General features: G+C 36.1%; 1 protein-coding gene across 1 annotated transcript; it reads left to right on the top strand.

The window, feature by feature from the left end:
• Nucleotides 1-1825: 1825 nt before the first annotated feature.
• LOC127426101 (protein Wnt-4a-like) lies at nucleotides 1826-22123 on the top strand. The gene is made up of 5 exons (XM_051672624.1): nucleotides 1826-2351; nucleotides 17313-17548; nucleotides 17801-17932; nucleotides 19035-19177; nucleotides 19297-22123. Exons 1-5 carry the CDS (start codon nucleotides 2275-2277, stop codon nucleotides 19765-19767), a joined length of 1059 nt encoding a protein of 352 aa, XP_051528584.1. The 5' UTR covers nucleotides 1826-2274; the 3' UTR covers nucleotides 19768-22123.
• Nucleotides 22124-26574: the final 4451 nt, after the last annotated feature.

Below are 26574 nucleotides of genomic sequence, written 5' to 3'. Positions count from 1 at the left end.
TGTAAAAAGGCACCGTCCTTCAGATGAGACATTAAACCAAGGTCCTAACTCTCAGTGGTCATTAAAAATCCCAGGGCACTTCTCGTAAAGAGTAGGGGTGTACCCTGGTGTCCTGGCCAAATCCCGCCCCCCCAACCCCCATTGGCCCTTATCTATCATGGCCTCCTAATAATCTCCATCGCTGAATTGGCTACATCACTCTACTCTCTTCAAATCAATAGCTTGTGTGTGGTGAGCGCACTGGCGCATTATGGCCGCCATCGCATCATCCAGGTGGATGCTGCACACTGGTGGTGGTAAAGGAGATTCCCCCTATGCTTTGTAAAGTGCTTTGAGTGCCTAGAAAAGCACTATATAAATGTGAGGAATCATTATTATTAGCCATGGTTATTACTGTAGAAAAACTATGGTATCCACCAAAATTTAAAAAAAATAAAAATAAAAATTAGAAAAATGGTTACTACAATATTACTACTGTATGGGAAACTATATGGACAATACAGTATTACTATTGTAAACCATGTTTAATTTTTGTAAGGGAAGTGACTACTGAAATCCACATATCCTTATCCATATACAGGTACGTTTCATTAAAAAGCATATAATGTACCCGACAATTCCATATTACAACATTAAATTATACACTGTAAATATTAATAGTAACCTCAAATTGTAAAAGAATAGTTTGCTTAACTTACGCTTAAGTTTTTACTATTCTTACTAGTTTTAATTAAGTTATCGTTACTCTCTAAATCCTAAAGTTGTCATTAATAAAAACATTTAAGTGGTCCTATAAACAGTAATTGAAATGTCACATTTTGGAATCAAAACTCAAATATTTACATTCTTTAAAGTTTGGCTTCGAGTACTACAAACTCAAAATTATCAAGTACAAAACTGCGCTGTGTGGAATACCCATAAGCCCTTGCTCTTTAATAATTTATGTATATTTGGTCAAAACAATGGAACTTATGTCTAATTTATTATTTTTTTTTTTTTTTTTTTTATGTATATAGTTATATGTCTTATCACTATTGTTGTTGTACTGTTGTAGCTGGTTGATAATTGAGATTTTTGTGAAGTCACCATGAGGGTGATTAATGTTACCTCTGGTGAACCTGGAGCCTGTTAAGTTTAAGCCATTCTTCTTTATTCAATTGTACTTTACAAAAGAGAAGATTTATATGCACTAAGAAGTACTGAGTAGAATCCAATATTCCATAAGGCTAACCTAGAGTCCAGTCATAATTTCCTTTACACTGTATAATACATGTTATAACCCGATTTAAACAATGAAAGCAATACAGTGATACTGTAATCACAGATGAGTTAAGTTTACTTGTAACTAGTCAACGTTACTTAAAAAAATTAAGTTTAGTTTACTTGAGCCAAATAAGTACATTAACTTAGAAAAAGCATGCAAACCGATTGCCTTGAAATCTAAGTAAGGTCAACTAATTGTAATATGTAACGATAATAGCTATAATAATAAATGTCTCCAGTCTATTTTTGCAAAAAACTGCTAGAATTCGAGACAGCCTTAAAATAGCATCTTAACCACAATGTACTTGAGTTTACGTTTGCCAAAATGTATAAGCGGTTATATCTCGACTACGGCCATAGATTCTCTCTGGAGATCTCTAAAAAAAATAAAAAAAATAAAATAAAATACTTGGCAGCCAAGAGTAAGAAAAAATATATGCATGCACTAAACACGCCTTTATCTCCTTTCCCACACATCAAAACCTCCCCCAAATGTCGCACCGCCCCTACCAAACCCTCCTGGAGTCGGTAAATTCAGCATTCACTCTCTGTCTGAATTCAACTGGGCTCATCAAACTGAGGAGAACTTTATGAGAACTTGAGGTTTAGATTAATAATATTATGCACAAGACCAGCACTGTCATTTAGAGTCACTTTACCGGCTCGCCTCGGTTCATCTTTACCTGATGGTGTTATTGCGCAAAAGTGGACCGTGGAAACCGTTGCATGCGCTGTGAAGACATCGCATCAGTAGATATTGGTTGGCGTGAGCTTGCTGCCACATAAGCTAAGCTCTGAGCTCTTGCATTTGTTTAAATGAGGAGGCAAGAACTGTTGACACAGACAGCCTTGCATCTCACTCAAAGTGGATGCGCAATGATGGATTAATCGCTTTTTTGAAGGGATCAATTCATGCGCCTTTCAGCAGCCAGCATCGCGGTGCCCCGCTAAACTCCTCGTGCGGATTATATACCACCAACCTTTAACTGATTGTATCCACTTCTTCTCAAGATGTCATCTGGGTATTTGATAAGGTCACTGCTTATGCTCTTTCTCGCGCTCTTCTCTGCCAATGCAAGCAACTGGTTGTAAGTGAAAAACATTGTTTCTTAGTCACTCATATGTTTTGACGTGTATGTTGTCTGTTATTATGACTAGTTAATGTCAGTCAGTTACCAACAATTAAATGTCGCATGTCAAATGCAACAAATGCACAATTTCAGAGAGAATTTGCAATGACTTGTTAATTTGGCAATCTACAATATGACTAAATGCAATTAAGACACTTGTTAATTCAAGATGGTTTGACCTTGAGTGAGTTTAAACCACTTTTAGAGAGTCTTTGCAACAATGGCATGCATTACAGGTTGGATGCATGTGTATACTTTGAATGAGAAGTATAGTGTATAGTAGTAAATAAATTGGTCAAATTAAGCTATTGCATATAGTTTATGTCAAATAGAAAATATAAGGAAATCAAATGGGTTATTTGGCTGGAATCGTGATTGTTACCCATTCTTTCAGTTGTGCATGTGCTGCGCACAGCAAAGACAGCAATGTATGAATATGACAGTAATAACAGCATTGATTGTCATATTTACAACACAAAAGTGAGCTGTATGAATTAATATTCTGCAACGAGACAATGCAAAAGCCATGCTCAATTAATGATGTGTTTTTGATATCTCTATGCCTTTGTAAGCGAATGGCATGGTTGGTTAGGACCATATCAATATTAAAGTGTGCATATCTAGGTATTTACAGTATAAGTATATTTATCTATATGCCTATAGGGGAGAAATAGCCCATCATTTAATCGATTGTGGTGAAGTTTATTTTTCGATGGAAGGCTGTTTTTAACTAAAGGCGTGGTGACAGGTCTTGGACATGTAAAGGCACGTTTCACACAAGGAAAACCTTCTACCTGTCTACAAAATATGATCATTCTGACGGGAGTCTGTACACTATTCCAGGCCCATCTCAGGACAGGTATTAGCAGGTAGCCACATAGACATTACACAAGTTTTCCTTTCCAAACAGAAAATGCCAGTGTTCCAGGTTTTATTAGAAACACGTGGATGTCTAGCTGAAGTGTTAAGCAATTCCAATCAAGAAGATCTAAATATTCCTTGTAGATCAAGAAAAACCATTTATTAAGTCTGAATTGTGTAGTTAAATTTCACTGACATAGATGTCTGTATATAGGCTATTTAGTCGACTTTTCAGACTTTTCTGTTTGATTCCGAATACTGATTTTGAACTCATACAGCATATAAGTAGAGTACATAGCAGGTGTAGTATATAACAGTAAATAATAATATAAGTTTATGGATAATTCGACACTGAAGGAAATAAGACAAGTATTTGAGAGACTCCAATTATGTCTGTTTCCCCATGAGTAAAACCTCCTGTAATTTGCACAATATCCAAAACGCATTGAAGCATAAGAAGGTTCAAATTGTGTCTCAAAAAAAAAAAAAAAAAAAAAAGTTGGATATTCTCAAAATATTGCTCAATAGGAACCGACATGACAACTGACAATTAATAGGATCAATTCAGGTAAATTGGACCACTTTTGTGTCTTGAGATGAATGGGGGAAAGTCGCCCGTTTACCTGGATTCGGCCTAAATCTACTGCTTCAGCTAAATTATTCCATTACTATAAGAAATATTTCATTACATTCGTTGCATGAAGACAGCTTCAGACATGTTCTTGCGGTAAATCTTCTAAACTGAAACGGCTTCCACACTTTGATCTTAGTAAAATAAAATAAAATAAAATAAAAAGCAGTGCAAGTTTTCTAAATCGTAAAGTCTTAAAATGTCAACTCTTTAAAAAACTTCAAAGCGGTTATTTCCGATCTTAAACCGAAAGAAGATGAAAGCAGTGATTTAGTAAATTTACTTTGTATATTTTGTTATATACATGAGAAGAGATTAAATAAACGTTGTTTATGTTTGTCTCATTTGTTTAAAATAAAAGCAGATTAAAGGTCAAATTACGTAAACTAACTCTTGCTGTTTTGTTTCGCAATTCTTTGATGTATTTTAAAGAAGCTTTTAAGTTGTTGTTAGTGTACAGTTCAAACGCACCTTTGCGCTCTGAATAAACTCTCTCTCTCTCTCTCTCTCTCTCTCTCTCTCTCTCTCTCTCTCTCTCTCTCTCTCTCACGCGAATAAATTAATCTAAATAAGTGTGTTTTAACTTAATTGTTCTCCATAATGTATGTGTTAAAAGTGAATAAAAGTACTGTAATGTAACAGAAAATAGTTTATATAAGTCATGTGACATTAAAGAACTCTTTACTCAACAGCCATAATTAAATGTCGAGTTAAAACCTTTTCATTTGTGAGCTGTGCGAATCTATTACTGGTGAGCTTGTCAATCAGCACCTCTATCTAGGGTTTGAGGCGCGCAGGTGCAGGTCACGAGAGATGTTCAGCTGCACCTGCACCTGCGCACCTTCAAATCTCCATCAAATGCACGCGCTTACTCATGCAAAAACACGCTCGCGACACTGACTGACGACTGCGTAGCTGTAGCCTATAATATTTCATTAATCAACATTTGCGGTTGTTTTGAGTTATGATGTCAAGGATTTAATCACTGATTAGGGACCTGAAAATACATAACTAAATCTGTTCCTGGTAAGCATCTTTTAATACCCCTTTCTTTTTCATTCCTATTCAAATGCAGTTAAACACAATCAAAATAGCTAATACACAAATAATGCATAAAGCCTTTCAATGCTTATCTTTTTTTTTTCTTCTTCTTTTTCTTCTTTTTTTTTTTTTTTTTTTTTTTTTTTTTGGTCAAAGCAAGCAAATATAATTAAGCAGGCTTAACATACTGTTATTGTGCAAGGAAACAAGTTTTTTATTTATTTTTAAAATCTGTGTCCCTCGATCGCTCTATCTATCTGTCTGTCTGTCTGTCTGTCTATCTATCTTATTGTTTGTGTGAAAAACCTTCCTTTTCTTACAGTTACATGCTGTAGTTTTATAGATACATTGCATCAAGATGCAAATGATTTTTGGGGTGCTGAGGTCACAAAGTGCACATTTGAGCAAATGATTGAGTGATATTCTTTGCATTAAATGGAAAGAATAGAGGTGGGGACATTTGCACCGGACAGTCAATAAATAGTTTGCAGCTGATGAGCAACATGAGACAAGAGAAACCCCTAATGCAAAATATATCCTGGCGCCGAGGGCTGATATCACAAATAACAGCAGTGACAAGAGGGTAATGAAGTTGTAAAACCTGTTTTCACATACCTCCAGTCATATTGCAGCCTATTAAAAGGCTAAATCATTTAAAACAGGCAACTTTCATTCTTGTTATGAGGCCAATCAAGGGCAAATGTTCAAAGATGATGTTGAAAGATGGATGACAGGAGTAAAGGAGAGAGATTGAAAACTATGTCAGACCACAGAAAGATGATTTTGACCTGACTCTTGTTCAGTCCAGTGAAAATATTGAACTTTTTTTCTCCAGGGATTATAAAGATTGGGAGCCCCATCAGCTCCTTTTAGAGGCCTGCGCACCTCTGTGAGCAAAAGATTAAACTATAATTTTGTGCTGTTTGATAAAATTAAGTTTCATTACTAAAAGCTCATGAGCAAGACTGCCTGGCCTGTAAAATAAACATTTACCTTCCTTAACTGATATGTAAGTTTATATATATATATAATGATTTTAATGCACATTTTGTCCAAAAGTTTTTACCTTGTATAAGTAAATAATCATTGTGGTGGAATGAGCAAAGCTGAATTAATTGATCTAATCAAATTAAACATTAAACTTGAATTTTTTTTGTATCTTTCACCGCAAATCTCTTGTTCCTGAGGCACATATTACAGTTAATTCTTTATATATTCACTGTAGGGTTGCCACCTTGGCCCTGTTAAATTCCTGGATACCCTATCAATAACAATTGCACGTGTCTTCAGTTCCAGCACATTCTGTTAAGATTAGGTTTAGGGTTAGAGTTAGAGATAGCGCCATGATGATACAATTCGACCTTTTGCTACGCTTGTGCTTGGGGGGGGGGGGGGGGCATAGGGATAACTTGGGGGGGTAAAGTCTACTCCAGCACCCCCCTAGATCAGGCACTGCCCTTAAAGGTACATTTATATATGTAGTTCCGTCAGGAACAAAAAAAAAAAAACATACTTTTTTGTCTCCTTAAGGTTACAGATACAGTATTGCCTTGTACCTTAAACTGTATGTTTTTTCCTGAGAGTGAATTAATCATCCTTTAATATGATTCATCTACATGACACATCCAAACAAACCAATTCACTAAAATTAATCGGACTTCACAATGATTTGTATGAGAGTGAGAGGATGGTTTAGGATAGTTTAAAATACATCATCCAAATGAACAAATTCACTAAAATGAAGCAGACTTTCTAATGATTCATATGAGAGAGTGGTTTAGGAGAGCGTGTTTGATCAGTTTCTTCTTCTTGAATGGTGTGCATATAAACAAGTGCTCATATGGGTGAACGCATCTGGAAAATGCTCAAATTCTGGGACAAAATGTAGAATTTCCAGGACAGACGGCCAAAAACCAGGACGATCCTGGAAAATCCTGGACTGGTGTTAACCCTAAATCAGTGCATTGTACATACATCCTGACTAACTCACTAAACATTCTTATACTTCTCAATTTGTTGAAATAGTCAGAAACAACTTAAATATTAACATTCCAGGAATGAAACGGTGTCAGTTACTGACATGATTTCCTCTACAACATCCATATGATTGAGTGGAATTATTTTAAACATTCTATTAAATATATATATTATTTTTTATTATTATTACTTTTATTTTTATTTTATTTTTCGCAGTGATAATTTTTTTTGATATTGACTATAAATGAGATAACACTGCCCTCTAGAGTTAAAGAAAGATTATCTAGACTTGCAGGTCTAAGCATTGCTTCTTGTAACTTTAGCCAAACTCATAATTGAAAGCAAAAGGCCAAATGAATTTTTTGGTGTACAAGTGCTGTTTCCTGGTTCACTCTACAAGACTTAAACACACCACTGAGTCACTGAGGTATCGAGGAATTGAGAGCTGTTTCTCAGAGAAACAAAGTTAAACAAGAATGGCACATTTGTTTATGAAAACATGTGGCATGGATGTTTGATTCACATTTGGGCCCTTTTGGATGACATCATCTTGTTTATAGTCTCAATGATGCACACAATAGTGTGTGGGAAAGCTTGCAATAACAAGCAACATCTTCTCAACACCATCTGTGTGAGTTATATGAACAGAAAATTGAAATAAATAATTTCCATTCATTTGCAAAGTAATGCTTTGCAGTAGCGTGTCAGCCGTCTCCATATATTATTTCACCTTAAACTTCATGAAGTCATGTGATTGCACAAACAAAAAGCAGGTTGTATATTTAAGTTCAGCACTAACTAGATTTTAACATCTCAAGAAAAACTGAGTGGTGCTTGTCCATGCAAAACTCACTGTAACAATGCAAGGGTGTTGCTATGTGGATGCTAGGGTGTTCTGGATGGTTGCTATGGAATAAATGGTTGCTTGATTGTTGCAGGTGTTTGCTTACTGGCTCAAGTCAAAAGAGCCCACCCCCTCTGGTACCTAGATATAGCTTGGGATGTGTCCCTCCTTAAATATACAGCAAGTCTATGTTTTTATTTAGCCTGCCAGAAGAAAATCACAAGTCTGACTGCATAGAGAAGTAATCTTAAAAAAAAAAAGAAAAAAAAGATGTTTGCAAGCATAAAAAAATAATCGCATTCTCCTGGACATGCATATCTCCTGAATTATGGCATGCGATGCACAGAGGCGCAAGTGTCGTTCACTCTGGTGTGCATAATGACATAAATAAATAAATAAATATACACTTTATATAGCGACCCGCATTGTGTTCTCCATCATTCCTATTGTCCAAGTTGAGGACAGAAAAGCACAGAGGTTTGAAAGAATCTGAAACCAGACCAATGCTGCGGGGGGCGCCAAGAACAATCCCATTCAGATTCGGACCGGAGCAAACGTGCCCAGTATGAAAACAACCTAAAAAGACTTGGCCTACTTGGGTTCACACTTATGGAGGACGAAACCTGCAAAAACAATAAATAAATAAATACACAAATAAATAAATTAATTTGCATATTCATGCATAAATAAATATATAAATTATTAAATGTGTGAGGAGATATACAAATAAATAAATGCACCAATCAATGCAAAAATAATAAGAAATAAATAAATGGTTGGGAAAATGCAAATTGTTAAAGGAAATGCAAAATTGAAAGTTGATTTTTATTCCACATTTCTATATTTCTTTAATCATATACATTTTTATTTCCGTATTTATTTTTCCTTCACGCAACATGATATGAGAGGATGTCAACAGCTGTTCAGGCATCACAGTCAAATTACCGATAGGTGTAACGGTTTTTGGCAGGAGTTTGCTTTTTATTTAATTATTTGTATATCTCCTCGCACATTTAATTATTTATTTATTTATGCACATATATATGGATTTAACTTATTTATACATGTATTTGTGCATTTATTTATTTATTATTTTTGCAGGTTTGGTCCTCCATAACGTTGTACCTGTTTATGTCCACTTTGTAATAGGCTCTCAGCCCACTTTTCATCATTATCTTTTGGAACCCAGTCAACTTGAATATTATATTATTACTATAATTGTTATACAGTAGTAATATATTTCTTTAATAAACTCATGCACAGGGCATTGCTGTGCGGTCCGGTTAAACAAAGGGGTTCTAAATCGTCAAACTTTTGCAGCATGCGCAGACTATTTATTGAATTAAATCGCAGCATTTTGCAGTTTAATCATCGCACAAGCCCTAGTTTAGGGGTTTAAAAAAAACTAACCCCAAGTATGAGCAATAGTAATAGTGATGCTGTGTTTTAATAATACTTATAGTATTATGGTGTACAGAAATTACTTTGTGTTGCTGATGGACATCTGATGTCTTTAAATAGCTGTGTATGTAGTGATAATAAAAATGGAAATATGTGGGTGAAATATGAAGGACGGAAATGCATCAATTCCCCGAAACACCCCTGTCATTCAACACTAAATTTATATCCAACAAACATCTTTTAATACAAGCACTAGTGCTCTGTGACGCACAGCTGACAAATATGTAAATATCAAATATTGTTATAAACATCATGAGATTGTGGCCCTTGGACCCTGTAGCATGCACGTTTATTTGCTGTCAGTTGCTTGTACAGGGATGCTATTTACCTTTACCAATTTACTGCGCTCATTTTTTCCAAGACAGGAAATGTCAACAGGCATAGTTTGGTTATTCAATAAATGACATAAAAAGATGCACAGTGAAAGTGAAACTTTCTACTTTTATGCTGATGTCCCTCACCATGAACATGTTGGACCTTGTTTCTTTTGCAGCTCGCAGTTTGTTTATATGTTGACAGCAGTTACAAGCCCAGTAGATATATGCAGCCTGGTACCTGTACGTGTTGTCTTATTCTTTTTCTTTCTCTCAACCTCTTCCAAAACTATCTTATACGGCCTGGTTGCGTGCTAAGTCGCGCTTTGCTAAGCCATCTGGAGCCAACAGTGCTCAGAGGCCAGGGAAAAGTAATTCAACATAAACACGACATAAAAGAAGGCACCACGCTCCAGGTGGACTGCTCCAGCAAAAACCTCCCAGAAAGTGCAAAGGAGGGCATCTCCCATTCTCTTTCTGGGCGTCAAAATCCCACAGCTTTCCTCAACGTAGTTGTGGGAGTAGAAAGTACATTGTTTGAAAATAAAGAAGAGTGATATGGAGGAAAACAGGGAGATAGAAATGGGGAGCAAAGACAGGACAACTCTTCTTTATCCTCAAGGTCTGGAACAATCATTTTCCCAGACAAAAAGTTTCAAAGCAAAGAACCAAATGTGCAGCTTCAGGTGTTTGTTTGTCAAAATCACAAAGTTTGATATAGACGCTAGTCATACGAGAGCATCTGGCACTGATATACTATATTCCTTTCAGTGTGTTGTAGTATAATTACTATATATAGTATTCGAGACCGGACCATATTTTCATGGTCTTGGTTTTGTCATGGACTTAATCCCGAGTCCAATCGAGTCTCTTTTAAAAAACTATACATTGAAAGGTTTCATTTAACTGACAAACATTTTTGACTGACAATACCAGAGATCTTGACATTTGTCCCGCATTTCAATCAGCTGCGTAGAATCAGAACTAGTGATGCCCGATTCATGAATAAATAATTCTATTGAGTCGGTTCTTTTTAGCGAATTGGCCAAACAGGTTAGCAAAAAGGTCTGAATTGGTTGGCTATTTAGTCCGATTAGTTTGGACTACTATCTTACTCTTAATTTGCAGCAGCTTCTCACTCATTAAAACAGCATCGGGATATTTTAGAAAACAGAAAACAAATGAATCATTGGATAAAGTGGATATTTACATACAGTCAACAAAAGACTGCTTATTTGAGAGACCTTTGAGAAACTTGCATTGGTGCTGTGACTTGTTAATAAAGGGCTGTTCACACCAAATGCGTTGTTGTGTCCACCCATGCTGTTTTTCAGTTGTTTTTCTAGGTAAACATGCTAAACGGATGTCTTTGACCATTGCATTATGTATTGCTGTGTTTTTTGCCTTTTTTTGTGCAGGAGCACCCCCAAATGGATGTCAATAAACATTTCGCAAATGTTTTTGAGACGTTTATGATTTAAAATGATTGTAAATCTGATCTTTTTAAGATGTTTAGCAGATGTTAGATGCTTTCCAGATGAAAGATCTATAACAGACATCTCGGAGAAGTACGTGTGCTATCTGGGTTCATTGCACTGCATTGGTCTGAACGGCCTCTAGTCTTTTAGAAATACTTTAGCCATTAGTTACATGAATGCTACACACACTGAAGAAAATTTAAAAATACTTCTCTCAATGTGATCTGAATTGAATGGTTTCTGGAAAAAAACAAAAAAAAAAAAAAAAAAAAACATTTTCTGTGCATACCCCGAGACGAAATCTTGCAGGCATAAGTAAGCAGAAATGCTTACTTGACTTTCAATTAATGCAATATACAGTATTAGTGCAAATGAGGAAATTATTAACAAATTGAATGTAAATGTTTATATTAACTTTCTGCATAAACATGATCATATTTAATAAATGATTGCTTGGTTTTTAGGCCTGTTATAAGACAGTAATAATGTATTTTGTAAAGCAGAAATGTTTACTTGGCTTGAATGGAATATAGTAGTATACAGAAGCTGGTAGTTTGTATTGCCGTGCTGAGTCACATAGGCACTTTGAACCTTTAAGTTTTTCACTGATATTTTGTTAACACTGACACGTCGTAATTGTAATACCAATTTGTTCACTTAACCTAGGACGTGTCATTTATTAAATTTTTATTCTCAACTGGTAATATTGTTTAACCAACATAAGCTTAAGAAAATAATAAATGAGGGTTATTTGATATATGCACCTAGAGTCAATAGTTATTTAAATTATACATTTAGTACATAAAAAAACTCTCGTCTCGGACTCGGCCCTCTCCGGTCTTGGTCTTCACTTGGACTCGGATGAGCTGGTCTCGACTACAACACTGATTCCTTTTGCCATTTGGCTGCCAGATTCATTATCAGGTCAGGATCACAGAGGTAATTTACAAATAGTGAAACAAACAAAAGCTGTAAACATGCATGCAAGCTTAAAAAGCATGCAATAGTCAACAGATGCTTTACATGATAAAAAAGAAACTCAATCCCCCTTTGACACAAAGAGCTAAGTAATCCCACATACAACAACACAAAAAGCTGTACAACGTGTGCGCATCTGGTCAGAGATGTCATCCACTGGTTGGACGCAAGGGTTGTGAACGAATAGAAAGAGGTTATCACGACGGTCTTGTGGACAAGGAGGTGTTTGGTTATTATCTGCCCCAGCTATGGCCCACCAAATCAACTCTAGTCAACAGCAGAGAGGGGTAGGATGTGGCGTTCCAAGCCGTGAGGATTTAGATGTGCCGTTTTTAACTCTAGAAGAGCATGAGTATGTAAAGAGCACAGGACCGGTTAAGATGAGCTCTTGAAATGAAGCAGACCCTAAGACACTACTATAAATACACGCAATTACAAGATGAACATTTCTTGACTAGAACTGCACCGAGGTTATTGGTATCGGCCAATAAAAGTAATTATCTGCACAATCAGACATCGGCCAATTGTTTAAAAAAAAGCAGCCGATAATCATGGCCGATTATTTAACACTTCTTCTTTCAAGAATTAGAAGATAAATATTGTCACTAGAAATGCACAGATTTGATTGGTATAGGGCAATGAAATAAATTATCTGTGCTATCGGACATCAGCCCATTGTTTAGGGCTGATTATTATGCCAACACTTTTTTTTTTTTTTTTTCAAGAATTACAAGACAAACAATTTGTGACTAGCAATGCACCGATGTTATTAATATTGGCCGATAAAACAATTATCTTTGCTATCGGACATCGGCAGATTGTTTAATGATCAAGGACAATTATTTATGCTAACATTATACCAACATTTCTTTTATCAAAAGCTACAAGATGAACCTTTCGTGACTAGCAGCGCACCGATGTTATTAGTATCATTAGTATGATAAAAGCAATTGTCTGCGCTATTGGACATCAGCCAATTATTTAAAGAAAAGCAGATGATCAGGGCCGATTATATATGCCAACATTATGCCAAAATTTATTTATTCCTAGAATTACAAGATGAACATTTTTTGACTAGTCGATAAAAGCAATGATCTGCTATCGGAGATCAGCCGACTGTTTAAAAACAGCTGATGATCAGGGCAAATTATTTCCTGACAATCAAAAGGGGGTGAAACAAAAAACACATCACCTTGGGTGACAATGACAGCAGTGTTTCAATTTGTAAGCTTGGAACTACCGTTAAAACTTTTGGAATTAATTTGATTACTCAGCTTAAAGCTCGACACAGCAAGGAAAATAATGAGTTTTATAAAGCTAAAGCAGAGGCTGACTCAGCTATAAAGGGACAAGCGTCATCATTCAGAATTTAGTTAATGTGAGTTAAGAATATTAATGTAAATTAATAATGTGCTTTTTGTTTCAGTGTTTTGTTTATAACTATGACCAGTTACTCTGAGACATGGAAGACATGTAGAGATAAAATGAATACATTTATTATTTAACCCTTAATCGCATACCTCGGGTCTTTAGAGACCCGGGACCTGTACCTCATCCATTTTTTGGAGTTGTGCCCAAACCTCTTTAGTACTCCTCAATCTATCTCTTATAAATAAATTGTCAAAATTGCAACAAAATTTCTTTTTATAATGGTTTAAGTACCAAAAGTGTATATGGTCTTTAGAGACCCGAGATATGTATGAGTGTTGTTGTTTTTTCCGCACTTCCATAAATGATATTTTTTATGATTATTTCATATCTATTTAAGTTTACTATCACAGGATATCTATTTCTTTGTTTATTACAAGAGAAATGAGTACTACACTGCCAGGCCAAAAAAAGTCACATACTCTAATATTTAATTGGACCGCCTTTAGCTTTGATTATGGCACGCATTCGTCGTGGCATTGTTCCGACAACCTTAAGCAACGTCACAAAATGTATTTCCATCCATTAACTTTTGGCCGAGATCTTGTATTGATGACGTGTGAGTCGAACCACTCAGTATAGTCTTCTCCAGCACATCCCAAAGACTTTCAATGGAGTTAAGGTCAGGACTCTGTGGTGGCCAATTCATGTGTGAAAATGATTCCTCATGATCCCTGAACCACTCTTTCACAACATGAGCCCGATGAATCTTGGCATTGTCGTCCTGGAATATACCCGTGCTGTCAGGGAAGAAAAAATCCACTGATGGGATAACCTGGTCATTCAGTACATTCAGGTAGTCAGCTGACTTCATTTTATTGCTGCATAACGTTGCTGAGCCTAGACCTGACCAACTGAAGCAAACCCAGATCATAACACTGCCTCCAGAGGCTTGTACAGTGGGCACTATGCATGACGGGTGCATCGCTTCATGCGCTTCCCTTCTTACCCTGATGTGCCCATCACTTTGGTATAGGGTAAATCTGGACTCATCAGACCACATGACCTTTTTCCATTGCTCTACAGTCCAATCTTTATGCTCCCTTGCAAATTGAAGTCATTTTTTCCGATTAGCCTCACTAACAAGTGGCTTTCTCGAGGCCACACAGCTGTTTAGTCCCAGTCCTGTAAGTTCTCTATGCATTGCGCATGTGGAAATGCTCTTACTTTCCCCATTAAACACAGCCAGATCATGATCATTCAAGATTTTTTTCCCACCACATTTATTCTGCAATTTGATGGTTCGCCACTATCCTTCCAGGTTTTAATAATGCGTTGAACAGTTCTCAACCCAATTCCAGTGATTTCAGCAATCTCCTTAGTTGATTTCTTTGCTTGATGCAGGCCAATTATTTGCCTCTTCTGAAACAGTAACATCTTTTCCAGGACCACGGGACACGTCTTCTGACATAGTTGTTTAAGAAACGAGAAGCTACACATTGCATCAGTTAGGGTTAAAAGAATTGTTGCCAGCTGAAACATATTAATCTCTGCAATGATCCAATCATAGGCTCTTAAATATGTGCTTATTTAAATACAAATGGCGATTTATTTATTTATTTATTTATTTATTTATTTATTTATTTGGCCTGGCAGTGTATATTCATACAAATAAACACTAAATCACATTTATTTTCTGTGCAACAATGGTGAATTATCAGTATCTCATGTGTGTACACATACATATTGTACTTGTTATTTCTTACTCAATGTGGTGCTGATGTTTCAGTGATGGATTTTATTTACATTTGACATTGCTAGCTGATGTACAAACAACACTGAAGTAAACTATAGCAAGTGCAACACATGAACAGTATGATATGACTATTGTTATTTGGGTGCACTACTGAAATAATCTAAGTTGTTCCTCTATTTAGGCATCTATCAATAAGTGCCTGAGAAAATACATATGTGTAACGTACGTGTAACTTGGTGTAGCTGATGTGTAGATTATGTGTTAAGTGTAGCTCAGTATGTTTTTGACAGCCAGTTGCATCTCATGAAACTTCAGTGTGAAAATAATGAATCCTGTTCAAGATTTGTTGCATTATCTCTTTGATTTATGAAAAATAAAGCATCAAAATATATTTTACTGTATTATTTTCAAATAGTCTTGAAAATATTTTGAAAATTTGACACTATCTGGGCATTTTGTACATCCATTTTTTATTGATATAAGTGCCGCGTCTCTAAAGACATGAATATATAAGAGTGTTTGGGAAAATTACCATGCATTTTTCGAAGTTGTGTCATTAATTATTAGTCATTTGAAACAAGGTAGCATAAAACAAACAGAAACAATCAGATATCGATATTGGCACACACATTTTGTATCGGTGCATTCCTATTCGTGATAAAGATGATGCATACATTTTGAGCCAAGTTGGATCTGTCTTGATTTTGAGCCTTGAGCCAAAATCTGAATCAATAAACCATGCTATCCCTTGTACTGTCTGTGCAAGTAATTGCATATTTACGGAATACAGCACCTTCAAAGCCATCCTGAGGTCTTTCCACCATAATACACAGACCTACTTTCCAAATACTCAGTACCACACGAAAGTAACAAATGGCAACTGACACCACAAACCTGCCCACGAAGACCCCTGCAAACAGCACCTGCATGTAACCCACTAAATGCATCTGCCCAGTCCTTAAACAGTAAAGATTTTGATCTCCACTAGTTGAGGATAATGAATCACACTTTAATGACATCTTTCAAGTTTCTCAGAAGCCTCTACGCATGTCCCATGAAGTTTCCCAGAGCACGTTGTATGAATGAAACTTTCTTTTATTTAATGATCAAATTGTGTACACTCACATGAATTCAATGTGCAAGGAAAGACATTTTAAAACCTTTTAAATGATGGTTTCACCATTTGTCATTTTTAAAGTCATTTAAGTCAATGATATTTTTGTAGAAAATTCTATCAATATTTTTCAAAAATGTATAAACCCAAAATGTACACAAAGATTACATTTCTACGAACTTGACACGTGTCTTAAATTAGCTTTTTCAAAGATTTCTCACTTTTATCATCTTGGACATCCTTATTTGTCAGTGACATGTTGAGCTGGAGAAAAAGGCCTATATTTATAAGGTGCCGTACAGAGATGAACCTGAGTAAGCTCGGCAGACCATTGAAAGTGATGCTTTTGTCCTTCACATCTCAGAGTGCTTACCCAACCTTGTGGCCCTAGAGGTGATGGGAGAAGATGATGTCTAACCATCTCTCTCAACAACTCTCTTACCTCATGTGCTAAGCAGAGTATTCCAAGAACCTCATACTGTAGGAAGGAAACAGTTTATGCTTTTTGTGTTTTGGAGTTCCTTAAACAAACACAAAGCTGTAAGGGGGTCACAGAACTTGTGGAATGATGCGTAGGTTGATCACTTTCGTCAAACAGCATGCACAAATCATAAACACCATATTTTAACTTCCTTCTTCCATCTATAAAAGCTTCCTAGATACAAAGCTAAAATAAGTTTTTTTTTTTTTTTTTTAAGGTTTTTCTCTCCACTACCTCAATATTTTATTGAGTTTTTCCATGCAACAGTTGCCTTTGGCTTGCTCACTGTGGGCTTAAAGACAATACATTACATTTATGCATTTGGCAGACGCTTTTATCCAAAGCGACTTACAGTGCACTTATTACAGGGACAATCCCCCTGGAGCAACCTGGAGTTAAGTGCCTTGCTCAAGGACACAATGCTGATGGCTGTGGGGATTGAAGCACATAACTGGATCTGATTACCAGTTATGTGCTTTAGCCCACTACGCCACCACCACTACAATAAGGCATGATTTGTGTGAAAAGCGCTATACAAATGAGCGACTTGACAGGTCTGTATTTATTAAAATTTGTGAATAGGTATTACTTACCAGTCTGTTGGTTTGCCCTCAGATACCTGGCAAAGCTGTCATCGGTGGGAAGTATTTCTGACGAAGAAACGTGCGAGAAGCTCCGGGGACTCATTCAGAGGCAGGTTCAGATCTGCAAGCGTAATGTGGAGGTGATGGATGCCGTCCGCAGGGGTGCGCAGCTTGCCATTGACGAGTGCCAGTTTCAGTTCCGCAACCGACGCTGGAACTGCTCAACGCTAGAGAGTGTTCCTGTCTTTGGAAAAGTGGTCACCCAAGGTAGTTACCTCTACCTCTGTTTGAATGGATTTAAAGGACTATTTTACCCAAAATGAAAATTCAGTCATTATTTTATTATGGCAAATAAACCTTATGAAGTCTTTTTAAAAATTCACCTTTTGTGTTCAACGGATGAAAGAAAGTCATACGGGTTTGGAGCAACTAAAAATAAATAATGACAGAATTTTCATTTTTGGGTGAATTATTCCTTTAACACCAAGTGGATTCTTAAATGTTCTTTTTATGTCACAGGAACTAGGGAAGCTGCCTTTGTGTACGCCATATCTGCCTCTAGCGTAGCCTTTGCAGTGACACGGGCGTGCAGCAGCGGAGAGCTCGACAAGTGTGGATGTGACCGCAATGTACATGGTGTCAGTCCCGAGGGTATGTCGGTTTTGTCAATGTTTGAATACTGGTCATTAGGATTAGTGGTCGACCGATACGGATATTTCAATGGCCAATGCCGATACAAGTAACTATAGAGAAGTGTGGCTGAGGGCTGATAAATTGTTCATATACTCTATAAAGCCTAAGGTATTGTATATGATATAAGCTAATACAATTTAATTCGCCATAAGCAATTTGAGATGTACACATATATTCTGAAATTTAACAAATCATTGGTCGATAATATGCTAAATTTATGTCAATATATTGGTATATTACTAATTAACATTGCATTTACCTTTGTATTGCATTCAAGGGCGTTTCTTCAACTTTGGACACTTTCAAATCCCAGGGGATAATTTTTTATACAAATTAACAGATTTCACCCTTTTCCTTATTTGCAGTATGATATATTAATGTCTCATTAAAATCATTTCTTTGTAGTACTTTTTAAATATCTTTTATGTATAGATTTTACGGTTTCAGCCTTGAACCAGACCCAGACTTTTAATATTGAACAATGAAACTCCATTATAAAAGATTACTAATTATTACATGTTCAAAACTACGATGATCTAAATAGAGTGAAATAAACATAAAACCTTTCAATATTTATTGAGTGATAATGATTTCTTTGATCTTTTTTCAAAAAGTCCCATAGTTTCACCAAACCAAACAATTTTGCCCCTAATAAAGATTTTTCAAAAGGTGACGTACTTGTTTACCAAGTCGACACAAGTGTCAGTGAAGAGCATGAAATATGAGACAAGTGACGTTTGAAAGAAACGCAAAGAAAATTCTAGGTAAATTTCACTATTTTTATTGAGTATTTTTATTTGCCTTCATTTCCAGTCAAGATGTCATTTTGTAAAATGGTACAAAAATGTGTGAAAATATTATTTAAGTGTGTGTATTTACGTTACATAAAATGTTACTTGTGAAATTAGCCTTAAGAGTATGAAAGTTTTAGTGCTAAATTCCACAGTGCTAAAAGTGCCCGAAGTTGTAGAGACAACCTCACATAAATGTAGCAAATAGTCACAAAAATTTTGATTTCTTGTAAAGCCTTTTCAATCCTTGAATCTTTTTATCTCAACAGGTTTCCAGTGGTCAGGATGTTCTGACAACATTGCCTACGGAGTTGCTTTTTCCCAGTCTTTTGTAGACGTCAGGGAAAGAGGTAAAGGACAGTCATCCAACAGAGCCTTAATGAACCTTCATAATAATGAGGCAGGAAGAAAGGTAAGAGGCATTTTTAAAGGCATTCATTTAATTAAATTAAAAACATTTTTAAACAATCCAGGCTTTAACACATTACCTGCTTAAATGTTAATAAATAATGTTTTCTCTACTGTTTGAAGGCAATTCTGAACCACATGAGAGTGGAATGTAAGTGCCATGGTGTTTCAGGCTCCTGCGAGGTGAAGACCTGCTGGAAGGCCATGCCACCTTTCCGCAAAGTGGGTAACATTATCAAGGAGAAATTTGATGGAGCCACAGAAGTCGAACTGCGAAAAGTGGGTACCACCAAAGTTCTGGTTCCACGGAACTCACAGTTCAAACCGCACACCGATGAAGATCTGGTATACCTGGACCCAAGCCCAGACTTCTGCGAACACGACCCCAGAACACCGGGTATACTGGGAACTGTGGGTCGCTTTTGCAACAAGACCTCAAAGGCCATCGATGGCTGCGAGCTTATGTGCTGCGGTCGAGGATTCCACACAGAGGAGGTGGAGGTGGTGGACCGATGCAGCTGCAAGTTCCACTGGTGTTGCTATGTCAAATGCAAACAGTGCCGTAAGATGGTGGAGATGCACACGTGTCGGTGATTCACAGTTACAGAACTTTCTAGAATGGTTCCCTCTTACCCCTACCACCACTTCCCTACAAGCCCAGGGAAACTAGACTAATACAGTACACAAGAAGGAAGACAAGGACATTCCCGGACATTTCATGCAATGATAGAACATGTCATACATGAGACATGAAAATATCGGGGCAAATATAGTTTTGAGACCCAATTGAGAGTATTTTTCTCTCTCATCGTTCTGTTTTTGATTGTGGTTGCTCTCTTATTTTTATATATATATATTTTTTTTAACTTATTGGAATGAAAATAGAGAGTGAATCTTTAATGTGACGTATGTACCAGGAGAGTGCCATTGGGAATTGACCCTGAGGGATTATTGGGAACATGAATATGGAGAAAGGTCATATTGTTTGGGGCATTGGCTCTAAAAGCCTTTCCATTGTTAATGCTGCTTTGGGGTTTCATCTCGAAAGATGGACATTGGACAAACAGAAATATCATACACCACACATTGAGATGCAGTCCAGGTGTTCATCTACACTGCAAAAATTCTTATTCAAAAACGTCTTGTTTACAATTACTTGAGAAGCAAAATGACAAAAATGTCAGTGAAATTTTAACAATTTCATGAGGTTTATGCTCAAAACAAGAAACTACTATTTGCCAATGAGGAAAGACAAATAAACTTGTTTCCATTTTGAATTACGTTTATTTTTCTTATCACATTGGCAAATAGTTTTTTTCCTTGTATTAAAGGTACACTACATCAATTTCTACAGTTTCTCCTTTAATTTCTCATTAGAAATTAACAAAATAGTTTTTTTTAGCCATACATGAAACAATCCGTTTTCATAAACATGCTACGTTAAGCCTACAATAATGATTTTCCAATCAGAGCCAATCAAAGTCAATCTGACCGAGTAATCTTTATTTCGAAATTTAGCATTGCCCAAGGCCAGAAACATTCTTTACGCAAGTGACAAATGAGTTGTGCTACGATTTGTGATCTGAAACATTTTGGAACGGAACAACGCACAAAATCGAGCTTTCGTAGCTAAAAGCACCTGCGTACATGTACTTGAGTAGAGTCATTTTCAGCCTTAACTTTTGTAATCATTGTAAACTTTTAAATGATTTTGTATGTTTTCAGTAGGTCAAAAGAACATCAACAAATATGCTACTTACTTGCTCAGATTATATATTTTTCAGATATATGTCTTGTAAGACTTTCTTTTTACAATCAGCGTCTCTTGGCGTAGCTACAGTTGTCAGATCAGCTTTGCTATGGTGATTACAGGCAACCATGAGTATAGCTCAAACCCTGAGATTCTTCTGTGAAGAAGAGCGTTGGTGAGGCACAACTGACATAAAAGATAAAACAATCTTCCCGAGTTACTTGCAGTTTTACGTTTCAATCACAGATGTCCATAGAGAGCCTAGAATTCGTCAGAGTAAACCTCACTAAATTTTGTCATATTTCTCTGATACCAAGACTTAATAGTTTGCACCTCAAGTAAGTGTATCTTGTTGTAAGTATTTTTTAATGGAAAACAAGACAAAAATACAGAGTATACAATTGATTTTCTGTACTTTCCAATAAAAAAAAAAGTAGCATTTTTAAATAATTGTGGTCATTCATTCATGTAGCTGTGATGCTGCTTAAATTTCAGAATCACTCATAATGTAGAGCTTTGGTCTTCTGTATACAAGTATTAAAGTGCCCCCAGATTTTTTTGTAGGGATGTAAACCAACTCCAATCAAGATGGAGTAGAAATATTACAAGCATTTTGCTCTTTCACACAGCGGTTAAGAAAACTCTGACTTAACTGTGGAAAAGGAGTGTTTTCAAAATAAAACTGCATTGAATTTGTTAGTCAGAAAGCTACTGACTCAGTCAGCAAGCATATCATTGGTTCTGAGCTGTAACCATGCATCCGAGGCAAAGCAAAAATGGCAAATAAATATTATTTATCTACAGGTTGACTTGGGGTGCTTGGGATATGGATTCTGTGCACAATGACTCCAGCACTTTTCCTCTCCAGATGCACATACAGTACTACAAATAAACAAATTTCCCAGCATTCCCTGCTCCATTAAAAGACAGAGTGACTGAATTATTTATGGCAAATATGTACAATACCATAACACCTAGCTTTTCTATAGTAAAAACTGCTATCCAGTATGCTTTTAAAAAAACATAGATTTGTAAAGACTTATACACTGAAGAGGACTGTATTTCATATGAATGTATGTTAAATTGAAATATATGCTGTGTCAAAGACTGACTTTCTTGTGCTTTTTCTTGTTGTTGGGTGAAAATACCTTCATTGCTCTTTAAAAATGACAAAATATGGAAGTAAATACCAGCATTGCTGGTCACTAGAATATACATACAGAGCACATTATTAGGAACACCTGTACACCTACTTATTCATGCAATTCAGATGCAGATACGGGTCAGAAGCTTCAATTAATATTCATATCAACCATCAGAATGGGGAAAAATGTGATCTCAGTGATTTTGATCGTGGCATGATTTTTGGTGCCAGATGGGCAGGTTTGAGTATTTCTGTAACTGATAATCTCCTGGGATTTTCACACACAACGGTCTCTAGAGTTTACTCAGAATGGTGCCAAAAACAAAAAACACATCCAGTGAGTGGCAGTTTTGTGGACGGAAATGTCTTGTTGATGAGTGTGGTGTAACAGCGCAATGTCATATATACATGGTCATTTTGACATCAAAATGTTAACCACACTTACATCCATCAAAATTTTCAGATGAATCCTCGAACATTTAACAACATTAACAGTTGCCAAATGTTCCTTTTATAAAACATTTTATCTTCCATTTACATCATGCTTTACAGGTCTGTGTTTAGGGGTCAGATGGATCAGGATAGTGCCAGTGCTTGTGCTCTGGGTGTACCAGTAAGCCTGTTCTCTTTCACACAGCTGCTTAGTGACATGCTCTAGACCATACCCAGAGTGCCATACTATCTCGCCAAGAACAATAAATATTTATAGAAACTATTCATGGAATAATGGTAGGAATGAAGGATGTTGGACACACATAAGTGTGGTTCGGTGCTGCAACAAAGCAGCCTCAAAGGTGACTTTCGTAAGGGCCCCTTAGCTTTGGCCTAATAGCTTGAATTTAAGTTTCGGGTTCAATACAAGTAAAGCTCAGTTGACAGCATTTGTGACAATGTTGATTACCACAAAAAGTAATTTCGACTTGTCCCTCCTTTTTTAAAAAAATAAAATAAAATAAAAAATACAAAAATCGAAGTTACAGTGACGGACTACAATGGAAGTGGATGAGGCCAATCTGTAAATGTTAAAATACTGTTTCTAAAGTATAGCCACAATATTCATGTTAACACGATTTTAATGTGATAAAAACACTTACCATTTCTGTGAAAAGTTATATCAAATTTTACAACTTCGTTGAAATTATGTAATGCCGTACCCCCCCCCCCCCCAAAAAAAATAGTAAAACGCAGATTTAAGCAACTTTACAGCTCAAATAATACACAAGTTTTAACAGAAGAATTAACAAAAGTGCTTTTACAAAATGAACAGCTTCACATTTCTGCCTTTAAACCCTCCAAATAATTGGCCCCATTCACTTCCATTGTAAGTGCCTCACTGTAACCTCAATTGTTACAATGAGGCACTTACAATGGAAGTGAATGTTTTTTAAAAATTATAAGGTGTTGACATTTTTTTTTATTTTTTTTTATGGTAATCAACATTATGCCACAAATGCTGTCAACTGAGCTTATCTTGTATTGAACCTGGAATATTTATTTAATTGTCCACTAATTTTTGGGGGTCTGATGTAAATTGTATTTTTTGTGTGCAACGCAGAAGTGACTTTTCCAATCTGTACAAGAATCCACTGAGATAATGTAAAATTATGTAATTGGACTGAAAAAAGCAAAACCATTTCGAATAACTTAAAGATATAGTTCACCCAAAAATGTATATTCTATCATCACTGACTCACATTCAAGATGTTTCAAACTCATAAATTTCGTTTTTATATATGGGTGAAAAAATGGATGACAGAATATTCATTTTTGGGTGAACTATAGCTTTAATTGCGGTTATAACAGTGAGTCAGGTAGACTTACAACCTCAGGTTTCCTTCCATCGTAGATGACACAATTGCACCCTTAATTTAAGTTCCACATGTCATCAAATCACCTCTGGATTTATTTAAGTTGTTGGAAAAATTGTGAGAGCACTCGCAATTTGCTGAGGTCCAAAACAAGCCCACCATGTCACATTATACTGTCTGCTTCCATGGCTTGCTTGATATTCCCTGCAGTGGTTTGGTCATACCAAGGTCTGTTACTAATAAGCTGTGTTGAGGAAGAGGCGGTTTGAAGAGGAGAGTTTGCCTTTTATTGCGCACTGGGAAATTAAAGTGGGGGGCATACAGTATCTTAGGATGCAGGCTGTGGAAATCAAGAAGAAATCCTTATGATATCCAGCACATCCTGTGTTTGTGGAAGCTGAGATATTGGAGCCTAAAACACAATTGTTTTTGCTCACTGCTGTTTTCTTGCTGCTTGATTTTGAAAGATGCAAGCATGCGTGTAGATTTGCTACACAAAAAGGGATACTTCATGGTGACTCTTTAAAGGGATAGTTCACACAAAGCTTGAAAAAGGATTTAAAATTATCATAAAGTCCATGCAACTCTTGCATCATATTACAGGTCTTCTGAAGGCATACAGTATGATTTGGTTTTGATGAGAAAAAAACCCTCACAAATTTATCTTATATTTCAGAAAGAATTTTGACGTCCGTTTCACGTTCATGAGCGCTATGTTCAGAGTTTGCATGTGTATTTGTGCGAGAACTGACTGCTTTGTTGAAAAATGACTTTCTGACCAAAACATATTGTATGCCTTTAGAAAACTTACAGTATATGAATATGATCCACAAATAGCGTGAATTACTTTTATTATACTTTTGGACCCTTTTTTAAAGTGAGTTATCAGGCACTATCAGCTGCCATTGTAATTAACAGACTAATCGTGATACTCATTAAAACATCTTTTGTTTTCCACATAAGAAAGTCGTACTTTTTAGTCAAACTTTTAGAAAGTCAAGTTTTATGAGAATTTTCATATTTGGGTGAACTTTTTCTTTAAACTGTAAGCAAGCAAGGACAACCTGTCTTTGTAAGAAATCTCTCCTATGGCTATTTGGGGAAAAATATGCAGGGCACCAGGCATGAATGTGGAAAAATCAGTGTATGAGAATAGATCTAAAATGTGCTTGAGGGAGATTTCACTATGAGAAATCTAATCCTGTCAACAGAATGGCCCTGTCACCGCCTCCTTGATGGAAAATACCACATAGTAATTGAATATTTGGAAAGGCTTTTCCAGGGACATAACATAATTACCAACCTACAATTCAATAAAGAAACTCAAAGATCGGGGGCTTTAGCCTATCAGCTACTTTTAATATGACTTTGGTCTCTGAAGTCATCTCGGGAATATTTGTTTGATTAGGCCTAGACATGAAAGTGAATGGCAAATACTTTAGTTGAGTTGATACGCTGTATTATTGCAGTCATGAAAATGTACCTATTGATAATGATGAATGTTGATTGTGACCAGTAATCAAGAGCAATGCTATCATATTTGATATTTTGTACTATATAAACACTTTTAAAGAATACTATACAATTATATGTATACACACACATTTACATGAATATACACACATATACATAAATATACATACTGTACATACACACACACACACACACACACACACACACACACATATATATATATATATATATATATATATATACATATACAGTTGTGCTCAAAAGTTTGCACACCCTGGCAGAAATTGTGAAATTTTGGCACTGATTTTGAAAATATGACTGATCATGCAGAATCAGTCATAATACTTGAAACAACCACACCGTCTTTTTCCAGAGCAGCCTGTATTTCTCCTGAGGTTACCTGTGGGTTTTTCTTTGTATCCCGAACAATTCTTCTGGTAGTTGTGCCTGAAATCTTTCTTGGTCTACCTGACCTTGGCTTGGTATCAAGAGATCCCTGAATTTTCCACTTCTTAATAAGTGATTGAACAGTACTGACTGACATTTTCAAGGCTTTGGATATCTTTTTATATCCTTTTCCATCTTTATAAAGTTCCATTACCTTGTTACACAGGTCTTTTGACAGTTCTTTTCTGCTCCCCATGGCTCAGTATCTAGCCTGCTCAGTGCATCCACGTGAGAGCTAACAAACTCATTGACTATTTACACACAGACACTAATTGCAATTTAAAAAGCCACAGGTGTGGGAAATTAACCTTTAATTGCCATTTAAACCTGTGTGTCACCTTGTGTGTCTGTAACAAGGCCAAACATTCAAGGGTATGTAAACTTTTGATCAGGGCCATTTGGGTGATTTCTGTTATCATTATGATTTAAAAAGGAGCCAAACAACTATGTGATGATAAATGGCTTCATATGATCACTATCCTTAAAAGACAGTTTTCTTTGCATGATCAGTCCTATTTTCAAAATCAATGCCAAAATTTCACAATTTCTGCCAGGGTGTGCAAACTTTTGAGCACAACTGTATATACACATATATACACACATATATATATATATATATATATATATACACACACACACACACACACACACACACTCACCCGCCCGCCCGCCAATTTATCAGGTACACCTGTAAATCTACATATTCATGCAATTATCTAATCAGCCAATAGTGTGGCAGCTGTGTAATGTATAAAATCATGCAGAATTGTCTCAGGAGC

Source organism: Myxocyprinus asiaticus, chromosome 35, assembly GCF_019703515.2.
Source record: "Myxocyprinus asiaticus isolate MX2 ecotype Aquarium Trade chromosome 35, UBuf_Myxa_2, whole genome shotgun sequence".
Lineage (NCBI taxonomy): Eukaryota > Metazoa > Chordata > Actinopteri > Cypriniformes > Catostomidae > Myxocyprinus > Myxocyprinus asiaticus.
The sequence above is the reverse complement of the archived record's forward strand: the minus strand, read 5'-3'. Positions and strand labels throughout refer to the sequence as shown.

What these genes read in the sequence shown, in the direction of transcription:
- LOC127426101 (XM_051672624.1), top strand. Translation starts at nt 2,275, where the DNA reads ATGTCATCTGGGTATTTGATAAGGTCACTGCTTATGCTCTTTCTCGCG. An exon ending in GCCAATGCAAGCAACTGGTT is followed by an intron (nt 2,352 to 17,312) that starts GTAAGTGAAAAA and finishes GTTTGCCCTCAG; the next exon opens with ATACCTGGCAAAGCTGTCAT. An exon ending in ATAATGAGGCAGGAAGAAAG is followed by an intron (nt 19,178 to 19,296) that starts GTAAGAGGCATT and finishes TACTGTTTGAAG; the next exon opens with GCAATTCTGAACCACATGAG.